The following is a 22235-nucleotide window of genomic DNA, read 5'->3' as shown; positions in this document are numbered from 1 at the left end:
AATATTAACCAAACAAGTTTCAAGTCTATGTTTTGATTTTTAGTTTTTTTTTTTTTCCAGTTTCCGTTTTCATAATTTGGTAGTGCCAACAAACGACCCTTAAATTTAATTGTATGATTGCTTCCAACTCGATGTTTAATGTATGTATAGGAATAGAATGAAATTTAAATTTATCGTTTGATCTCATTGTACCTTATGTTCAAATTTTCATTCCATTCCTCTATTATTCCCATTTCATTTCATCCTCTTTTTCTCCCCTTAAAAGGAAAATTTCTTGTAAGGACTTAATGCATATACCTACCAAGTATATTAGATAAAACTCACCTAGAACTTTCCCATTACATTTCCACTCTCCTTCAACATTTCACATATAATTTCTTCATCGAATGTTTATGCAAAATTAGGTTTGCTAAAAGAAAAATATTAACCTATTACTTGGAGAGATCTTGAATTTGAATTTATATTTATTTTGAATAAGATATAATATAAAATTACATTGAAATTTATCTAAATTCATTCAAATTTAAATATAAAGTCTCAAATTCATACTCACATAAAAGGAGCCTACCAGCTTGATCAAACTTGGTAAGAACTCGGTCTGTTGGATTCCATACATAAAGCCTGCCCTCTTTTAATACATCCGACAACATAATTTTTTTTTTTTTAAAAAAGCACAACCATATCTAAAAAATGAAGTTTCATGATTAATTTGTTCTGAGCAGCCAAGCCTGAAACAATTTACATAATTACAGCAATCGAATACATGAAACATGGTTAGGAAGATTAGTAAAGCTCAACAAAGGAATCTGCTGATACAAAGTCGCCTCCCGAATGAAGTACACCCAAAAAAATTGGGGGGGGGGGGGGGGGTGAATGATGGCGAGGAAGGTTCAAACTGCAAAAGGTGAAGCATTCTTCAATTTGGGAACTTTGAATTCAGATGAGAACAACTTTGGAGTCTCTACAATGAAAATAGCATCTTTTTCTTTTCTCTTTAAGCTTCTGCGTCCCTGATCATGAAACAGAAATTTGAAATTTTCGTTAGCAGATCTCCCACAAGATAAAGATGAGAGCAGTGTAATGCTTGCTAGTCACAAAAACTTAACAAGACCAATGAATTGTGTTCAACTTTACCTGGCATTTGCCCCTACCCAACCCCTCACGAGCACTAGATATCGTTATCTATTGTCATTTGCACAAGATAAGCTGTGGCTAAAATTCCATATTAGATATCATATGATATATCCACTTTTAACAAATATTAGATATCATATCTCTATTTGTTAAATACTCATCAGAGTAATACAATTCCTGAATTCCATGAGGGGTTCTCTACCTCAAAACTGTGTTTTCTATATCGTGATCTATATTCTATTAACATAGTTACCTAGGTCCCTGCCAAGTCCCCACTCACAGGAACTGTGATCTGGACCGCATGTACTGATTCATGGGTCAACAGTGTCTGACAGATTGGGGTTGGGGTCCAATTCCCCCAAAGCGGTGACCCAGATTTGTCAACCATTTCAATTAAAATCATATGAACATATTCACAAATTTCAAAAATCATGCGAAGATTTTCACTGCTGCTGTGAAGACTGCCAGAGAGAGAGAAGGGCAAAAATAGGTCTTCCTGCTGTTGCAAAGCCTATGGAAGAGTTCTGCTGATGCGAAGCCTGCAACGGAGAGAGAAAAGAAGGCTTTTTGCTGCCATGATGGATGGATTCGGAGAGAGAGAGAGAGAGAGAGATGTTTGAGTGACAGAGGAGAGTGAGAGCTGTTTGAGTGACTTGAGAATTTTATTTTGAGCACAGCTGGTAATTATTCCATCCTAAGTAAATAATTCGAAGCATGTCGCGACTTGACATGACATATCAACTACTCAGACCCAAATAAGTGGTTCATGCACACCACAATCTGGACTGGAATATTGACTAAAGCCTATACACCCAAGAACTGCGTGCCTCCTCAAGTAGTGTACTTATTTCCCGTACCTGAACCACAACCCAAAATGCACCATAGTCTAGGTAACTATGGTCATAAAATCAATGAAGCAATTGATTTAATGATTTGACAATAGATCTTCTATCCTTCAAATCCCATATCAGCAACATATGAGTTATGATAACATGCCAAAGTTTCAAAGATTTTATTCAGAGTTTTCCCAACATAAATAGAATCTGATCAAAAGTGTCCACTTCCATTACATGAATAGAATCTGATAAAAATACAAATTCATTATGATAATTACTAAGATTTAAACTTATATTGACTTATTTTTCATCTTTCTGTCAACCAGGGCTGCTTTGTACAGAAAATGGAGTTCATAACTGCATATTGTGCAGTCGGCTGTTCATATTGAGCAGTCAAAACATTTCTTCTTTTAATGAGAGATCAAATTTGGAGCCTACTGTTCAGCAGTGTAGATATATTTATGTTCCAAATTAGTAAATAAAGCCCCCACCACCAAACACCTGCTAAACTTTAGAAGATAATAAATGTTAGAGGTTGGATTGATATTAAAAGGAAATTTCCTCTGAATTATGATATTAAAGTTATTTAAAGTAACAGTCAATTCTCATACCATATTCATTCAGATTTCGCGATGCAAGCTGACAGAACTGTGACATATTTTAACACTGTATTTGGAAGCATAAATTTCAGACATTGGATTTAGATTTGGGTGGATTTGAACAAATTTCAATACAATTTTGTATTAGATTTTATTCAAATCCAATACAAATCCAAATCCAAGAACTCTCCAAACATGGGATAAATAAATTTCAACGAACATGGTAAAGCCTATTGTAAGTACCAATTAAGAGAAACCTGAGATTTTTATGGGCCAAAATTTCAGAATGATTAAATGCACCTGAAGTTTTACTCGATTGCAATTCACTCCTTGAAGTTTAGTTGTAATATTGATCTTTTGAGTCTCAATTTCAGCTTCGATAAGATCCCCTTCATAGGGACTTAGAAACTAAAGAGTAATGTGCAATTTAGAGAAGCTTCAGAGACCCATTGTGCAATTTACGCTTGTGGAAAACTAATAGTTCAAGGCAAAAATTCATGCCTAATTTAAATCATAATACCTGTCCAGAGAACCTCAACTGTTCAGATAATTCTTTCTTCACTGGGTTATTCGTCCTGATCGTGCCAGTGCTCTTGCTTCCCAACCTAGACTTGCTCAATTCTGCCTTGCAGCGACTTAATACAGGTGTAACTGAAACACTTCTAGACTTTTTTAAGGAGTCTAATTTCTTGGATATTCTGGAAATTTCTTCATTCTTTTTATTTGTTGCAGCCTCCATACTAGCAACCTTAGCCTTTAAGTTAACAATTGTCTCATCCTTTTCATTGTTTGATGACTCCAGTTGCTCCAAATTGGCAAGAAGTTTCTCAATCTTCTGCTTTGCCTGTTCAATCTCATCTTGCTTTGTCTTCAATTGACTGGCGTATTCACTTTCCATTGTCTTCAACTGATTCCACACGAAATTCCGCTCCGACACAAGGAGTGATAGCTCGGCACTGTCTTTAGAAGAAAGCTCCTCACATTCATGTCTCAACCTTTCTACTTCAGCTTCCAATTTCTTAGCATGTCGCTCATCTTTCTTGGTGCTTTTAACAGTATTTAAATTACCATCTCCACCTCCTTCCTGTACATCAATTAAAAGCTTAAGACATCTTCAAAGATAAAACACAAGAAATTTCAACATAATGCAGCCATACATACTTCTAGTTCTGAGCATTTGCGAGAGAGGAATTCAAACAACGCTTTGAAATCTTCCAATTCATCGTATACCTCTTCTGCATTATAGAAAATAACAGTCCAGTGGTGAATGACTACATGATGCAAAACAAAAATCTCAACCCCTTGTTCGCAAACCACATCGCATAAATTGCAGGATTTCAACTCAAAACACTGTATACCAATGAAAAGTAAGAAAGACATATGGATAATCTAACTTACTCGTATATTACAGGACTTGAAACTGGGCAGAACACCCACATCTCAGTGTGTGCGAGCATGCGCACCAGAGAGAAAGAGAGAGAGAGAGAGAGAGAAGAGGGGTTGCTAGTTCTAGAAAGAAGTTGTGGCCTTGTGGGGGCATTTTGCTTTATCAATGAAATAAAAAGGCAGTTTCTTTTCAACAACAGGTGCGTTTCCCATTAGTATGCAGTCATCCAGAAAATGGAGAACTAGGTTAAATACGCCATGTTGCGAAGGACATCGTAATCGCAAGAAGAGCAACTAACCTAATTTAAGATTGTATAGAAAGGCCTCTCTCTGCTTCAAACCCAACGCGAAATCTGCCTTCGCCACCTCAAGGGCTAGCGTCATATCCTGCGTTGTAAAATCTCTCTTCATCTGTAAAATAACCCACAGAAGAAACTCAGATTTCTCAGAGCCCCCATTTCCAACGCATACGTGAAACCCTAACTTTGAAACCAACGAAAATCCTAAAATTATCGGAAAATCTGAGGAATTACCTGGGAGATCTGATCTTCAAAGAAACGAACATCAGAGACCCAACGCTCGTTCTGCGTTTTGATGCGATCTTCGAGAATTTTTCTGTCTTTAACAAGAGATTCAATTTGTGTCTGCTGGGTCCGTGCCATTTCTACGAGAGCGTTGAAAATTTTTTCCCACTTTTCACGATCAGATGAGACTCGAGAGCCTTCCTTTGCCCCCATCGCAGATCAAAGATCGTAGAAGAAGAAGAAGAAGAAGAAGAAACGAGGGTTTCTTGCAGGAGAGTAAGAAGAAAGCAGAAAGTGACCGTTGAAATTCAAAAATGCGCCTGTACAAATGGTGGACATTGGGGTTGCTATACGGACGGTTGGGCTGGGTTGGGCTTGGGCCCCTTTTCCTTTTATTTATTTATTTTGATTATTTATATCCCCCCCCCCCCCCCCCACCCCTCTCTTTTTTTTATTCCTAATGCCCAACTTCACTTAAAATTTAGAACTCATTAATTGCAATTGTATTAATAATTAAATTTATATAAGTAAGAGGTATAATTTGGTATGCACTTTAATAATGTTGGTTTGTAAAATTTTGGTATGTCTATATATTAATATAATATTTTGTATTTAATAAATTACAAATTGTACTTGAATGAACATTTTTCTTATTAATTAAGAAAAATATTTATTTCTCATATAATTATTTCTTACAACTAAAGAATAAAAAATTTCAGATTTTTTTTTCTTCTTTTTTCTAAACACTTCCCCAATTTCAAACTCCCTCTCATCCCTTTCCATATTTAAATTTGACACCTCCAACATAATTCAAAACTCTAACCATTGCAATATGACTTTATTTTTTTTTATTTTTTATAAAAGATGCACTATATAAGATTATAAGTACACGTTGCTAATATTCATGTTGTGTTTTTAAATTATGAAAAAAAAAAAAACACTAATTAAGGTCCTAAGAAATTTCAGCATTTCAATGAAAAGATTCCTAAACTTATACAATATTAATAATGAGGAATTTCAAAGTTTGATTTAGGATAAATGTATTTTACTAATTAAATGAAAAAACAATTTATTTCTCGTAAGAGACATTCTAATGGCACGATATAAGATATGCACGATCTCTTTTTACATAGCCTAAATTAAATTGTGACCTCATAAATATTAAAAAAAAACTACTTATTTTTATTAAAAATAAAAAAATAAACACATTGCCTCTTTGTAGTAGGGTAATGCTAAACATCAATATTCATGACCATTACGACCTACTATTTGGAGGTGATTGAATGAAATTGGTAGAATCCACACTATTTCATCTGGTCACCTCTTGTAATGTTGTCTTAGTCACAAACTCTTGGTATTGAACATTTTTCTTTGTGGTAAGATTTAAAAAAAAAAAAAAATTAAAAAAATGACATACACGGAAAAAAAATTGGCTAAAATAAATATTTGTTCAATTATTAGAACAAAATAAAAACAATTGCTTTTAATTAATGTCAAATTGATTTTTGAGAAGTGATATAAAAGGGTATACATAATTAGTAATCTCCTTGTATAAGTACATTGATTTTAAACTACATTTGATTGATGATATAATTGAAAGCATTAATTTTGAGACATTGTTTTACTTGGCTTTAAAATGAGTTTTGCACTAAAAAAATGCTTATGAATTATTTGGGAATTTGAAATTAAGATTGAGATGGAATTTTCTAAATTTGAATTAAATATACAAAAAAATTAGTTCCCTTATATTTTAATTTAAAGCTTTAAATTCATACATATTTTTATTTTACAGTATAGCGTCCATGAATTTTATATGACTTTTCATCATCTTTATTAAAGCTTTTTTTTTTAACCAAAATAAAATTATGAAAAAAGTAAACAATAAATAAAAAACAAATTATAAAAGTAGGAATATTTGAATTTATATCAAATAATATTTATGTAGCGGGCTAATATTTATGTAATTCTAAAGTATTATTTTTACTACATAAATTTTATAATATAAATGTTATGATATCATTTAAATCAATATTTAATATTTAATAATATGTTATTTAATATAACATAAGATACAAAAACATATAATACTATTGCATAATAACAATATAATAGTTATATTATATTATACCATTATTATTGATGCTTATTGCAACAGAAAGTAATATATAACGACACATAAAAAAGTAATAGAATAGTAATAATAAGATTCTATAATATTATTATGGTGTGATTATTGGTTTATTATATTATTTATAAATTTAAAATAAAACAAAATATTAATTATTAATAAAATAAAGTCTAAATATATAGTAATGAAATTTAATAACAGTATAATCTACAAAACAATATAATACTATTGATAGTAAATTATAATGTGATGTTATCGTTCCTTTAAATTTAATTATATTAATAATTAATATTTTACCGTTATTCAACCTAGTTGCTAAGAATTTAGAAATCCCCCTTCATAAAATCATTTTTAATCTCTTGCGGATCTTGAGTTGATATTTATGATATTTAATTTTTACTCTCAACTTTGCATAATTCTATTTCGCTCGGGTGGTAATTAACTTATTTGAAAGTTAAATTTTAGGATACTCCTCAACCGAAGTATAATTTTTAAAGCACAAGAGTAAAAGACATTTAACGGAAAGAAAATGAAAATACTATAACATAGTCAAGTGACAAATATAAAAATCAGTGGTTTCCATTCATTAAAATGGGCAAATAAAATCTAAAAGATAATCTTATTTAATGTTGACCATTGATATTTAGTCTTTTTTTTTTCTAACAGAATTGGATTTGTCTTATTCTTCATATATAATGAAAGGATACTAATTGTGTCGATTTCTTAGTTAAATTGAAAGTTAAGTAAGAAACTTCTTTGATCAGGTGACACTCTATTTCAAAAATATGTTTATAGTATTAATTTCGTAAGAGGTTAATTTTTTTTATTTTTTTTGTATTTTTGTATGAAGGAATATATATATATATATATATATATATATATATATAAATTGGAGAAATTTCTGAAAATAAAAGAAATCGGGCAGAAGAGACCAGACCCGTTGATGCGTGGGACCATACCCGAGAGAGACACGGGTTGCTTCCTTAAAATAAACCCAAATCCTTTTCCGCGTGCTTTGGCGTCGGAGCCGCTGTGCTCGTGCTTCACAGCCTCCACATCTCTTGGAAATACGGCCGTGCACACGCCTCGGATTTTCGACCTTAACAATGAAACAACATCGTCCTCACAATCATGTGGGTCGCCCAAAATAGGGAAAAAAATTATCCACAATTAAAACAGGATATCTGAAAGTGTATCCTAAACCAAATTAAAATTTTACTATTTTGGGGAAGAATATTCTTATCCAGTTGGGTTACAAGAGAGGGACAGGATCCTCTGCTCTGCTACCTTTTAATATTTTTGTTTTACCATTGTGCGTGTTCCACTTTGAGTATTCCTTAATCATGGCATAAGCTTTTACATACACGAGCTACATCCTCTTTGTTAATTTCTTATTTATTCTAGCAGGTTTCCGTGGATAAAATAAAACTTCTCGATAGCACTTATCGATTCAAGTTTCTCTAATACTATAAAAGAAGATTCTCCTTCCGTATCATCTTTCAAAAATATCAAATTTATCCGTATAACTATGAATGATTATTTTAAAATACTCTTTTAAGTATTCATAACTATTTTAAAATAATCTTACCATATGTTTAGATAACTTTTAGATTTTGAGTTGTATTGAATTTGAATAAAATGTAATACAAAATATACTAAAATTATACTAAAATTTGTCTAAATCCATCTAAATCCAATTTCAAGGTTCGAAATTTAGGCTCGCAAACACAATATTATAATTATATCAAATTTATCTCTATCACTACTCATAGTTGTTCCAAAATATCCCTGAAACTATCTACAATTACCCCAAAATACCTTTATGTTATATAATTCTTTGTTTTTGTTTTTGTTTTTTTTTTTATAATTTTTGTCTTAAAAATAGAGGCCGCATGTGGTTAAATGTAAGTGTCATCGAGTAAGCATTTGGGTTACCACATGACCCAATAAAGACATATCCGAGCACCCACAATGCCAACAACATGTCCACGCATAGCCATACATGGTTAATTATAAGTGTCATTAGGTACGCATTTGGTTAACTACATGACCCAACAATAGCATATTTGAGTGCCCACAATGTCAACAACACACCCACGACATGACCACGTGTGGCTAATTGAAAGTTTCATCTATTAAGCATTTGGTTAATCACATGATCCAATGATGACTGTTGCGGGGTAAAAAAAATAGTTGGTATGCTCCTTCGACTCTCGTTGACCTGAAAGAAGAAAAGAACAAAGGCTTGGAGGACCCGGGGTGTACTCCGGTGGATCACTCCGATGCCTAAGTAAGAGGAAGGCTTTTAGGAAGGCTAAATGCAACAGTAAAATAGTATTATGTCACTTACCTCTGCCTGTACTCCCAATCCCTTCTTATAGGGGCTTGAGTTGATCGCTGGTTGGCTTGGATTTATTGCGTGGGGGCGTGAATCGCTCTCCGGCCATAAGTGCGTGCGCCTATTACTCGATTTTTAAGGGCGTCGGTGTGAATCTCTCCTCCTCTTCATTAGGTCAGAGCTAATCACTCGTCAGAAAGTCAGACCTGGAGAAAGTATGAGACAGGCGTTGACCTGCCCTTATTAGCGTGATTTATTATGGGCATATCAGTTATCAACGAGAGTCGAAGGAGCATACCAACTATTTTTTTTACCCCGCAACAGTTGGCACCGTCTGTGGGAAGTTACTTTTAGGAGGCGATATTATCTTGCTCTCGACTTTCAAACATCCAAGCAATGCCGACCTCACACAATTCTACCTCCTTCCCTGATACCAAAGAACCATCCCAATCCATCCAATAGACCTCCGACTCATCTGGTGTCAGTAGGGAGGAGTTCCTTGCCTTCCAGAAGGAAATGAAGGACATGCTCAATCAACTCTTACAATAAAAGAGTCAAGAAGGGCACGTCCTTCCCCGACCGCAAAAGAAACCCAGCGCAGACAAACGAGCTGACGAACTAATGGAGAAAGAAGAGAAAACTCACCCCAATAAGAAGGTAGAAGATGTAAATAGCGTGGATGTCAACCAACAAAGATCCACCGAGCTCGAGGAAAGAATAAAGAAGATAGATTACATAGAGAAGATGATGAAAGAAGGCAGAACCAGGCCCTACTATGGTGAAACATCCCTAAAGTCCGCGGAGTCTCCGTTCAGCAAAGAGATCATGGAAGTTCCATTGCCTAGTAGATTCAAGATGCCCACCTTTGAGAGATACGAAGGTTTGTCCGACCCCATTGATCACCTGGAAAATTTCAAAATGTTAATGCGGCTGCAAGGGGCTTCTGACGCCATCATGTGCCGAGCGTTTGCTACCACCCTTAAGAGTACCGCCAGAGACTGGTATCGAACTCTTCGACCAGGATCTGTTGGTTCCTTCCAAGGGATGGAGCAAATGTTCATCGGCCACTTCCTTAGTAGCCGGAGAGTTGCCAAAACAACAGGCCATCTAATGAATATGGTGCAAGGGGATCGGGAGACTTTAAAGAACTTCATGCACCGGTTCAACACAGCGACCCTAGAAATCCGCAACTTAGACATGGGGGTAGCCTTGGCCGCCCTGACAACGGCCCTCCAACCCGGAAGTTTCTTATACTCCCTAGGGAAAAAACCGCCGGTGGACATGGGGGAGTTAATGATCCGAGCAGAGAAATACATAAACCTGGAGGAGATGATGGACACGAGAGGAAATCGTCTAGAGCGGAAGAGGAGAAACAATCGCAGAGAATCTGGAGACACGTATAGATCTACAAAAAGGCACGAAACTAGTGCGCTGCAAACAGGTCAAAAGAGCAAAGGACAGCACAACAAGTTCTCCACCTACACACCTCTAAATGTACCACGCTTAGAGTTGCTGATGCAGATAAAAAAGAAGGACTACGTCTCATGGCCTGAACCTATGCGAACGCCTCTACATAAGCGGAACATGTCCAAGTTTTGCGCATTCCATAAGGATCACGGCCACGACATAGAAGAATGCATTCAGCTGAAGAAAGAAATCGAAGTCCTAATAAGAAGGGGACATCTGTCAAGGTTTGTCAAGAAATAAAATCCACAAAGGGAACCATTCGAGCAGAGGAGGCATGGCGCAAAAGAGAAGGAAGAGCAAGTTATTGGTGAAATTGCGGTGATCTTTGGAGGATCCGCCAGTGGAGGAGATAGCGGGAGTGCACGCAAAAGATATGCTAAACAGGTGCTGACGATGGAAAAAGGGGAAACCGGTAGCAAACGAAACAAGAAAGGTGACACTATAACCTTTGACAGCGGAGATGAAGAGGGAGTGCAGCAACCGCATGATGACGCACTGGTGCTCTCCCTACTCATAGCCAATTACATGGTTAGACGTATACTGATAGACAACGGGAGCTCGGCCAACATCATGTTCTGGTCGGTCTTGGTAGGGATGAAGATAGGCAAGGAACGATTGAAGCCCGTCTCGACGCCCTTGGTAGGATTTAGGGGAGACACTGTTCACCCCTTGGGAACAATCACGTTACCAGTAACAATAGGGACGACCCCGCAGCAGGTAACAACGTTGACAGAGTTCCAGGTGGTTGACCAACCTTCGGTGTACAATGTCATCTTGGGTCGCCCTTTCCTTTACGCAGTTCGGGCGGTAACATCAACTTACCACCTCAAAGTTAAATTCCCTACACCAAAAGGGATAGGATATGCCAAAGGAGATCAGGCCGCTGCCCGGAGTTGCTATGTAATGGCCTTGAAAGGGAAGATGGAGGCTAAAGAAGCTCTAACGGTGGAAGACCTAGAAGTCAGAGGAGAGTATCCAAAGATCAGTACATTACACGGAGATATCAACCACATACCACTACGAGGCCACCAGGAGAGAAGTATACAGATCGGGAATCACTTGCCCGATACCTTGAAAGCGGAGTTGACGGAACTTTTGGACAAATTCTCTGATTTGTTCGCATGGTCGGCAGCAAACATGCCCGGCATCAACCCTGCTGTGATAGAGCACCGGTTGCAGGTCAACCCCAACCACCGACCTGTGAAACAAAAAAAAAGGAGCTTCGCGATGGAACGGATCAAAATAATTGACGAAGAGGTGACGAAACTGTTGCAGGCCAACTTTATCCGAGAAGTGGACTACCCTGAGTGGCTGAGCAATGTGGTCTTGGTCAGGAAGCCCAATGGAAAATGGCGCACCTGCATAGACTTCACGGACTTGAATAAAGCGTGCCCAAAAGATAGCTTTCCTCTCCCTCGAATTGATCAGCTAGTGGATCCGACCTCGGGGCACGAGCTCCTCAGCTTCATGGATGCTTACTCAGGGTACAACCAAATCCCTATGAATCCAGCTGATGAAGAAAAAACTTCTTTTGTCACCGACAGGGGTCTATATTGTTATCGGGTGATGCCCTTTGGCTTAAAAAATGCGGGGGCCACATATCAGAGGTTAGTGAACAAGATTTTTAAGGAACAGCTCGGAAAAACAATGGAAGCATACGTGGACGATATGTTGGTGAAGAGCATGGAAGCAAGGCAACATTGTAAAGATCTGAGGGAAACGTTCGAGCTCCTCCGCCGGTACCACATGAGGTTGAATCCCTCAAAGTGCGTGTTCGGCATTTCTGCAGGTAAATTCTTGGGCTTTATGGTGACTCATAGAGGTATAGAAGCAAATCCGGATAAAATACAAGCACTGCTTGAGATGGAGGCTCCAAGGACTAAAAAGGAAATCCAAGTTCTGACTGGGAGGATAGCCTCCCTCAGCAGGTTTATCTCCTGCTCAGGGGACAAAGGCTTACCTTTCTTTAGAGCACTATGGAAGAAGGGAGGATTCGAATAGGGGAAAGAGCAGGATGAAGCCTTCGAGCAGCTTAAGCAATACCTCAGATCCCCTCCTCTCTTGACAAAAGCAAAGAATGGGGAAGACCTCTATCTATATATAGCTTCCACAGAGAATGCTGTCAGCTCGGTCTTGGTCCGGGAAGAGGGTAGGAAGCATCAGCCTATATATTACACAAGTAAGGTGTTAAGTGGCGCCCAGAAGAACTATGGTATGGTGGAAAAAGCCGCCTTCTCCATCATCTGTGCAGCGCGGAAATTAAGACCCTATTTTCAAGCCCATAGGGTTGTCGTGTTAACAAATCTGCCTATGAGACAAATTCTATAGCGACCGGAGAGTTCGGGAAGGATGATGAGGTGGTCGATAGAATTAAGTGAATTCGACCTACAATATCAACCGAGGCCCGCAGTCAAGGCTCAGGTACTCGCGGATTTTACAGCAGAAAGGCTCCCCGAGTCATCCACCAAGTCGGAGGAGTGGACATTGCATGTTGATGGGTCCTCTAATGCTGCTGGGGGGGGAGCCGGATTCATCCTTTCTGACCTGGAGGGCAATGAAACTCTCTTCGCCCTAAAACTGGAGTTCATAGCAACCAACAACGAGGCGGAGTACGAAGCCCTGTTAGCCGGCCTGCGCCTGGCGGAAGCATTAGGGGTGGCACAGATCAAAGTACTGAGTGATTCCCAGCTGGTGGTAGAGCAACTTAAAGGAGAATTCGAGTCTAGGGATCCAAGAATGAAAAAATATCTCTCCAAGGCAAGAGAGTACATAGAGGCATTCGCCCAGTTCGACATAGAACACGTACTGAGAGCAGAGAATAAAAAGGCGGACGCACTCGCGAAGTTAGCCTCGGCAACCGGTTCGGAATGGAAAGACACTATCTATCTTGAACGCATAGGGAAACCCTCGTACGAGGAGGACAGAATTAACTCAGTGGCGTCCGAATTCAATAAGGACGATTGGAGAGCATCCTTATTCCTATACCTCCAGGACGAATCCTTACCAGAAGATAATAAGGAGGCTCAAAAGGTGAGGAGGAAAGCGGCAAGATATACGTTGATGGGCCGGGAGCTTTACAGGCGCTCACTGACATTGCCCTACCTTCGATGTTTAAGCAAAGACGAAGGGGAATACATACTACGGGAAATCCACAAAGGAGTATGCGGAAACCACCTTGCCAGTAGGGCTCTAGCTCACAAAGCTATGCGACAGGAATTTTTCTGGCCCACAATGAAGAAGGACGAGGTGGAGCTCGTCAAAAAATGTGACAGATGTCAAAGGTGCGCAGTGGTACCACACGCACCCTCTAGTCTACTCTCCACTCTAACCAGTCCCTGCCCTTTTGCTCAGTGGGGGATAGATATCCTCGGACCTCTTCCACAGACGACTGGCTAGAAAAAATTCTTGTTGGTAGCAATAGATTATTTCACTAAGTGGGTAGAGGCCGAACCCCTAGCCACCATAACAGAGCGGAATATTACACACTTCGTGTGGACCTCATTGGTTTGCCGCTATGGCATTCCCTCAGCGATAGTTACAGACCACGGGAAGCAGTTCGACAACGACCGCTTCAAAAAGTTCTGTTCGGATCTATCTATTAAGCTTCTCTTCGCATCGGTGGCGCACCCCCAGAGCAATGGACAAGTAGAGAACATGAATCGGACGATTCTGCACGGACTGAGGACGCGACTCGAATCCATGCAAGGTAGATGGACAGAGGAACTCCCTTCCCTTATATGGGCGTACCACACCACCAAGAGAGCAGCAACAGGGGAAACCCCGTTCATGCTTGTCTTCGGCGCAGAAGCAGTCATCCCAGCAGAGGTGGGGATACCCTCTTGGCGAAGGCAATACTTTAACGAGCAGACCAATAGTGAGGAGCTCAGATCAGAAATAGACCTATTGGAAGAGAGACAGGATCAGGCGAGTGTAAAAGTTGCCGCGTACCAGCAAAAGGTAGCAAAGTACTACAACCACCGCGTGAAAGTACGGAATTTTCAGCCAAGGGACTTAGTCTTGAGGAAGAGGCGAAACAACCCGTCCGAGCCAGGGTCGCACAAGCTAAAGCCTAACTGGGAGGGCCCATACAAGGTCACCACTGAGATAAAACCCGGGACCTACAAGTTGGAAGAGGTAGGGGGGAAAGAAATCAAGAACACGTGGAATTCCGAAATGTTAAAGAAATATTATTCTTAAGAACCGCTTTTTGTAGCGCTGTAATAAAAGTGTCTTTTACAAAAAGTTGCATTACAACAATAAAGGTTGAAAAATTCAAAATACATGTTCGGTTCCTACATGCTAGTTTGCTTTACTCCCCTCTCCAACTTTCACCTCCTCCCCTTCTTCATCCTCCTCTAGGTCCTCTGCAGACTCGGGACTCTCGTCGCCATAACCATGAGAGCTTACACCGTCAAGAGGAATCTCAGGATGTTTAGTCTTTACTTGATCCCGGCACCTTCTGAAACCAATTCGATAAGCTTTGGAGGTGTCGATAACGAATTGGTTCGACTCTTTATACTTCTTCACTGCAGTTCAAGAAGCAGAAGCAGCAGCAGCAGCCTCTCTGGAAGGAAGTTCCTCCCTACGAAGGTGATCGATCTCTGCCTGCAGAGCCCGCTCGCGGGCCTCGGCCTCGTGCAGTTCGTTTTGAGCAAGGACATATTTTTCCCGGGCATCAAGGGTCTGGCGGTACATCTTCGCGACCTTCTCCTCCTGGGCTAGAGCCATCGTCGCCAGCTGCAGAAAATACCAAGTAAGGAAGTTAGCAAGGCTATGCATAAGTCCAAAAGTATAAAGCCCACTTTGAATAGGCACTTGGTACGAAGTATGGCGGATTTTCGCTGAGAGGGCGTCAGGAAGGGTACACTGGGCCTACACAAAATCCTTAGCAGGCACAGCCCGACGGAGAGCAAAGGCAGAACGGGTCGGCTCGTGGAAGATGGCTTCAACTTGAGCCTGAGAGTTCGTAGGAGGAGCAGCATGGACCTCATCAGTAAGGGCGCCGGAATCCCCTACTGCGAGTGCATCCCTGTGAGAGGATTCTCCTTCGACCTCCCTTCTCTTCTTCCTGCTCCTGCTAACCCTTTGCTTTCTAGCCTCTCCCATGAGAGATTCATACCTGTTGAAGTCCATGTCTGCAAGGATAAAAGAGACAAGGAGTAAGAACACCAACAGTAAAGACGACAACCAAACATACACACATATACATAATAAAGGGGGAGAATGACTTGAGGAAATGGGGCTGATCCCCCACTGCACGAGGACACGCTCCTGGAGCAGCTCCTCGTGAAGGATAATCCCCTGTTCACCAAGGGCACGAAGTTCTTTAAGGATGGCCTGCTCTTCGGGGGAAAGTCTGGGGAGGAGATGGCGCACCCAAACTACAAAGGAAAAAGGGGTGAAAGGAGAAAAGATGAGTTAGACGGATCACCTACGTGTAAGCCCTGCAAAAGAGGGTAGAAAAAGATAACCACGTTACCATCAAGAGGAGAAGACCAGACAAAGGAGCCTGTGTAATCCAGCTCTCCCGACGCAAAGAAGTAACAGGTCTTCCAGTTATGGATGGAAGAACTGCCTGATGAGAAGAGTTTATAACCTGGTAGAGAGTTGAAATAATATAGCTCTTTCTCCGCAGAGTGAGATCGCATTTGGAAACAACTTCTGAAGAGGGGGATGGTAGGCTGATGGCCCAAGCGGAGCAGAAGCACAGCAAAACAGGTGAGCGAAAGATAAGAGTTCGGAACAAGTTGAGATGGTGCTATGCGATAAAAACACAATACGTTAGAAACAAAGGAGGGAAAAGGGAGCCTAAGACCCAAATCTAGATAATCGGTATACAGGCAAAGCTCCTTGGATTTTTGGTCAAGGGCTGATTTGGAAGCAGTTGGTAACCTAACAGTGACATTGGATGGTATGGCAAAAAAATAACGAACATTTTGCAGGTTGGAAGAGGTGAGCTCACAACGAGCGCTCCGAACTGTTGTAGGTACTCTTAATGGCTGTGAGGAGGTCTCCATAGGGAAAAACAAGCCTGAAGGAAACACTACTTAAACCTAAGGGTCAAACGAGCAAGCAACAGCAAAGATCAAGAAGAAAGGAGGCCAAGACAAATCAAGACAGTAAAATTTCACACAAACAACTAGGCAATCTTACAAGACAAGATCAAACATACAAAACTAGCGTAAGAACAATGAAGAACATGAAGAACAACAAGACAAATATGCTATAGAGAGGGAAAGCATGCCTAGCACCAAATAAGGGACTTGTGGAATGGAGGAGAGTAGAGAAGGAAGCAGTTCTCTTGGAATGAAGACGAGTGTGGAATGAAGGAGTCTACTGGCCTTTATATAGAGAGGAGGGCACGAATCCCTTTGGCGGGAATCTCAAGAATTTTCATTTACGAGAAGGATTGCGTCTCGAGGGAGGCAAAGGACACAGAAAATCTCTGACAAATGCACAGACGAGGCTTCCCGAGGACAAACGCCACCTCGGAAACACCAAGTTGCCTCGGACACAACGTTGGACGGATGGCCATCAATAATGCTTTCCTCCAACACACTTTCCGAGGTAGAACGCATTTAAAACCTGCTTTTTTGTATCTCTCGCAGGACAGAAGCTTGCAACGATACCTCGGGAAAGTGAGATAGACGCGAAGGACGACCCAACAGATGAGCACGACTCATCGGGTGGAAGGCCCAAATGACGAGCACGACTCGTGAGGCTAGAGCAACCCAACAGATGAGCACGACTCATCACGCGGACGGCCCAAAATGACGAGCACGACTCGTGAGGCCAGATCGACCCAACAGATAAGCACGACTCATCGGGTGGAAGGCCCAAAATGACGAGCACGACTCGTGAGGCCAAGCAACCCAACAGATGAGCACGACTCATCACGCGGAAAGCCCAAGCAACGAGCATTAGTTGTAGTGCCACACAGCCGAGTAGGGTGGTTAGCTCGACCTGATTATTCAAAAAGCTCAAAAGAAACACCTCGGCTCGAGTCTCTCTTCAAAGAGCTCGACATGAAGAGCTCGGCCCGAGTCTCTCTTCAAAGAGCTCGGCACGAATCCTTCCTCGAAGAGCTCGGCCCGAACAGCTCGGCAGAAACAGCTCGGCACGAATCCTTCCTCGAAGAGTTCGGCCCGAACAGCTCGGCAGGAACAGCTCGGCACGAATCCCTCTTCAAAGAACTCGGCACGAATCCTTCCTCGAAGAGCTCGGCCCGAACAGCTCGGCAGAAATAGCTCGGCACGAATCCTTCCTCGAAGAGCTTGGCCCGAACAGCTCGGTAGGAACAGCTCGGCACGAATCCTTCTTCGAAGAGCTCGGACAAACAGAGCCCGGCCCGAACAACTCAGTAGAAACAGCTCGCCACTAGTCCTGCTTCAAAGAGCTCGGACAAAAAAGCTCGACCCGAACAGCTCGGTAGAAACTGCTCGGCACGAATCCTTCTTCAAAGAGCTTGGACAAAAGAGCTCAGCCCGAATAGCCCGGCAGAAACAGCTCGGTACGAATCTTTCTTCAAAGAGCTCGGCCCAAACAGCTCGGCACGAAGCCTTCCTCGAAGAGCTCGGCCCAAACAGCTCAGCAGAAGCAGCTCAGCACGAGTCCTGCTTCAAAGAGCTCGGACAAAACAACTATGCACAAAATAGCTCGGACAAACACAGCTCAGCACGAGTCCTTCTTAAAAGAGCTCGGACAAAGGAGCTCGGCCCGAACAGTTCGGACAATACAGCTTGGCGCAAACAGTCAGCACGAGCTGCTTAATTATTCTTCCCAAAAAAAAAAAAAAAAAGAGGAGAAAAAGAGGGGAACAAGAGGAAGTGTTAAAACTTCTAAATGGAAAGATGCAGACACATATAATTATTCAAAATTCTATCCAGAAATTTGAAACTGAGGGGGGGACAACTGATATGCCCATAATAAATCACGCTAATAAGGGCAGGTCAACGCCTGTCTCATACTTTCTCCAGGTCTGACTTTCTGACGAGTGATTAGCTCCGACCTAATAAAGAGGAGGAGAGATTCACGCCGACGCCCTTAAAAACCGAGTAATAGGCGTACGTACTTATGGCCGGAGAGCGATTCGCGCCCCCACGCAATAAATCCGAGCCAACCAGCGGTCAACTCAAGCCCCTATAAGAAGGGATTGGGAGTACAGGCAGAGGTAAGTGACATAATACTATTCTACTGTCGCATTTAGCCTTCCTAAAAGCCTTCCTCTTACTTAGGCATCGGAGTGATCCCCCGGAGTACACCCCGGATCCTCCAAGCCTTTGTTCTTTTCTTCTTTCAGGTCAACGAGAGTCGAAGGAGCATACCAACTATTTTTTTTACCCCGCAACAATGACATATCCAAGTGTCCACAATGCTCACAGCACGCCCCCACATGGTTACATGTGGTTAAGTGTCATTGGGTAAACATTTGATTAACTGCATAGCCTAGTAATGACATATCTGAATGTTAACAATGCCCACAACACACTCGCTCATAATCAAATATCTGTGATAGTCAAATGAGTTTGTACCTAGGCCTTGAGAATCTATTGAAAGACTTAGGCGAGACCATCTTTCTTGCTACTGATTGAAAGCATCTTTTTCTTGTTCTTGCCTTCATGTCTTCTTAGCTTAGTGCAAGTCTCAAATCATATTCAAATATGTCCCCGTTTTGAAATATCTAGGAGTGTGTTCAAGGCATTGAGCTCGATTGAATGAGGTAGTTTATATGAGTTGCTTAGCTTTGGGAATGTTCCTCTTTGACACTCACTCAGTTTGTTATCATAGAGAAATTATTGGATACATTGGGTATATATATCATATCTAACTTAATTTCCCATGTGTATAAAAAGTTACCTAATTTAATTATATACATACACATGATGAATCAAGTTAGACTGAGTGTATACATCTAATAATTTTTCATTATCATAAGTGGAGTTGTCTAGTTGTGATGCCTTTATGATGGGTACTTGGCTAATGTGGGTAAAAGTGTTGGGGTAAATTAGTTTGGGAATCCTTGAAAAGAGAGATGTGATCTTAAATATTTTCCCATTTCTTTCTTTCTTCTTTAAGGTAATGTGAGACGGATAGCCAAGTATCCTTATTGTGCGTTCAAACATGGGTGGACCCCACAATCGGCAAGCTCCCTAGCAACTCCAATTCAATTCAGTTAGTGCTCATCCGACCATCATTCTCTTGTACTCCCTCCAACAAAATGTATTTGAAACTTCTAACGGGGAATCGCGTGCTCCTTTCTCTTTTATCGTTTTGATCTCTTGTGTCGTTACTAGTGTTAATTTCAATTCCAACGTGCCTCATCTATCAGCTCTAGGAGAACATCGACACCGTGGAGCATGCACATAGTGTGTGCCCATGGCTTGTTGTATTTTATGTTGATTTTGATAATATTTTTTTACATTTAAATTAAATGATGTACTCAACATAAATAATTTTATTATTATTTGTTTGATCCAAACATTGAAAAAAATCATTGCATTGTTAATCAATAAGATTATTTTGTTTTAGTTTGTTTTTAATTATAGTTATCTAAATATAAGATTTGTAATTTTAGCAATTTTATAGCTTCTTCTTCGATCTTTTTCTTCTTCTTCTACTTTTCAATTATTAGTTCCGGATATTTTTTCCCGTTTTTAAAGTTATTTGCTCTTTGTTTATGTTAAAAATTTTATTCAAAGTACACTGGTCAAAATATATGGAAAATAGGAGAAGATTGCTTTACTTTAGCTTTTTAATTATGGTTATTTTAATTTAAAATTTGTAGGTTTTAGTAATGTTCTTCTTCTTCTTCTTCTTCTCTTTTGCAAATATTGGTTAACCTGTGTCTTAAGTTATTTTTATCTTTCTTTTAAGTATTCATAATTGTTATTTAAAGTAAGCTGATGGATTTGCAAATAATGTTGCTTATAATTTCTATTTTTAATGAAATCTTATACTTAGAATCACCAAGAAAATAGAGAAGTTAGAATCTCAGTTTTACAAAAAATGGATTTCATGGGGGAATCACAAATTTAATGAAAGTTTGATTTGGCAAAAAAATAAAAAAGCAAAGTAAAATTAGAAACAAATACAGTTTATTAATTCTATTATGAGTTAATTCTTTTAAATATTCAATATTTTAATTAAATGATAAAACACAAAACACAAGTCAAGAGTTCTTTGTTTGTAATATATACCAAGAAGTAAAATCTAGTTGAATTCACTTATAATTATATCCACTCCATGTATATTATTTATTTTGTAAATGTGTTGATTTGAGTTATATTTCATTTAAATATGATTTCAACATCACCATTTAACCATAAAAGAGCTTGAAAATTTGAACCTTGAGCCATGATTAAATTTGGGTGGTAGTTTCCAGTGGAAGGTCTCTCGCTTAAAAATGATTTCTTTTAGCTTGCAAACAAAATCCTTAATACAAACTAGCTTATGACAAAAAGATTTGTATAATTTCAACAATCACTTATTAACTATTATTGTGAATTGCACTTAAGAGTTTGTTCCATATTGAAAAATTTGAGTGGATGATAAGTGCTTATATACATGATTGGGCTCAAGACCCAATAGACTTAAGTTTTTGGGTCAAGTTGGTGCTCACCCATGAGCTTACCCATGGACTTCTTCGGTACTAACAAGTGGTATCAGAGTCGACGGTTTGTGACTCTGTAGGATGGATCTGAATAGGGTCAAGACATGGGAGGTAGGAATGGTTCGGAGGCATGTGGAATGCAATTCGAGGCACGTAAGGTGCCAGTGGTAAGACCCACTTAAGCAGTTGCAACTCACAAGTGGGGGAGAGATTGTTGGGAATTTCACTTGTGAGTTTGTCCCACATTAAAAAATTAGGGTAAATGATGAGTGTTTATAGACATGGTTGGGCGTAAGACCAGATAGGCTTAAACTTTTGGGTTAAGTTGATGCTCACCCATGCGTATTGAGCTGACCATGGACTTCTCCAAAGCTAACAACTAGAAGGAAAAGGAAAGCCCCACAATTTTTAGCTATTTAATTGTTTTTATTCTAAAATTATCAATATCTTTTCATTATCAATAAATATGCTATCACGTTTTCTTGCTCATGCATAGTCCGAAATATTCTTACCTTATATTTGAAAGCATGAATTTTAAAGTTTGAATGTATACTAATGTAATATAAAATTAGTTCTTTTTTTTAAATTTATAATTCAATAAATATGTTATCACATTTGTTACAGAATATTCTTACCTTATACTAGAAAGCATGAATTTTAAGGTTTGAATTGATACCAACATAGTATAAAATTATTTTAATTTGTTAAAAATTTATAAAAATATACATTCAACATCTGAAATTTATACTCTTACACAATTCCTAATTTTTTTTTAAAAAAAATATTTAAAATTTTCCTCCCCGAAATACATATATATAAAATCCAGGTTATCCAACGATTCACATAAAGCTTATCCATTATGTCTATTTTGGTCGAAGAGGGTTATCCAATTTTAGCCGTTTTTAAGGCGATGAATTTGCAATCCGCCACTAAAAGAGGCGCAGTGGCTAAAATAAGACACGATTTGTGAATTGTGAAGAGAGGGCGAGAGATTTTTAACTATTTTACTCAAATATATTATCCCGTCGGATTTTCCTAGACGCGCCACCTGTCGGTCACCTACCCCCAGTCCTGAACCGATGGTTTACCGTTTCATCCAGTCAACGGGATTTCACAACTGGCGCTACCCTGTCCCCACACAGGCGGGCCGCAGCTAGCAAACCAAACCCTCCCTCTTCCCCCACCCCCACACGCTATAAATTCCACGCATTTCG

At 39.6% G+C, this 22235-nt stretch overlaps 1 protein-coding gene across 1 annotated transcript; it reads right to left on the bottom strand.

Moving 5' to 3' along the window:
• Positions 1-686: 686 nt before the first annotated feature.
• Positions 687-4846, bottom strand: LOC131161420 (spindle pole body component 110). The gene is made up of 5 exons (XM_058117168.1): positions 4489-4846; positions 4255-4366; positions 3731-3804; positions 3090-3653; positions 687-1010 (listed from the first exon to the last, which is right to left on the bottom strand). The coding sequence occupies exons 1-5, from the start codon at positions 4690-4692 to the stop codon at positions 891-893; spliced, it is 1074 nt and encodes a 357-aa protein (XP_057973151.1). The 5' UTR covers positions 4693-4846; the 3' UTR covers positions 687-890.
• Between the last annotated feature and the right edge of the window lie 17389 nt (positions 4847-22235).

The sequence above is a fragment of the Malania oleifera genome, chromosome 8, assembly GCF_029873635.1.
Source record: "Malania oleifera isolate guangnan ecotype guangnan chromosome 8, ASM2987363v1, whole genome shotgun sequence".
Lineage (NCBI taxonomy): Eukaryota > Viridiplantae > Streptophyta > Magnoliopsida > Santalales > Ximeniaceae > Malania > Malania oleifera.
This window is presented reverse-complemented; position numbering and strand designations above follow the sequence as displayed.

Excerpts from the sequence above, each read along its gene's own strand:
- LOC131161420 (XM_058117168.1), bottom strand. The coding sequence starts at position 4,692 with ATGGGGGCAAAGGAAGGCTCTCGAGTCTCATCTGATCGTGAAAAGTGG. Across the intron at positions 4,367-4,488 it reads TTGAAGATCAGATCTCCCAG|ATGAAGAGAGATTTTACAAC; the intron begins GTAATTCCTCAG and ends GTTATTTTACAG. Across the intron at positions 3,805-4,254 it reads TCTATACAATCTTAAATTAG|AAGAGGTATACGATGAATTG; the intron begins GTTAGTTGCTCT and ends TCTATAATGCAG.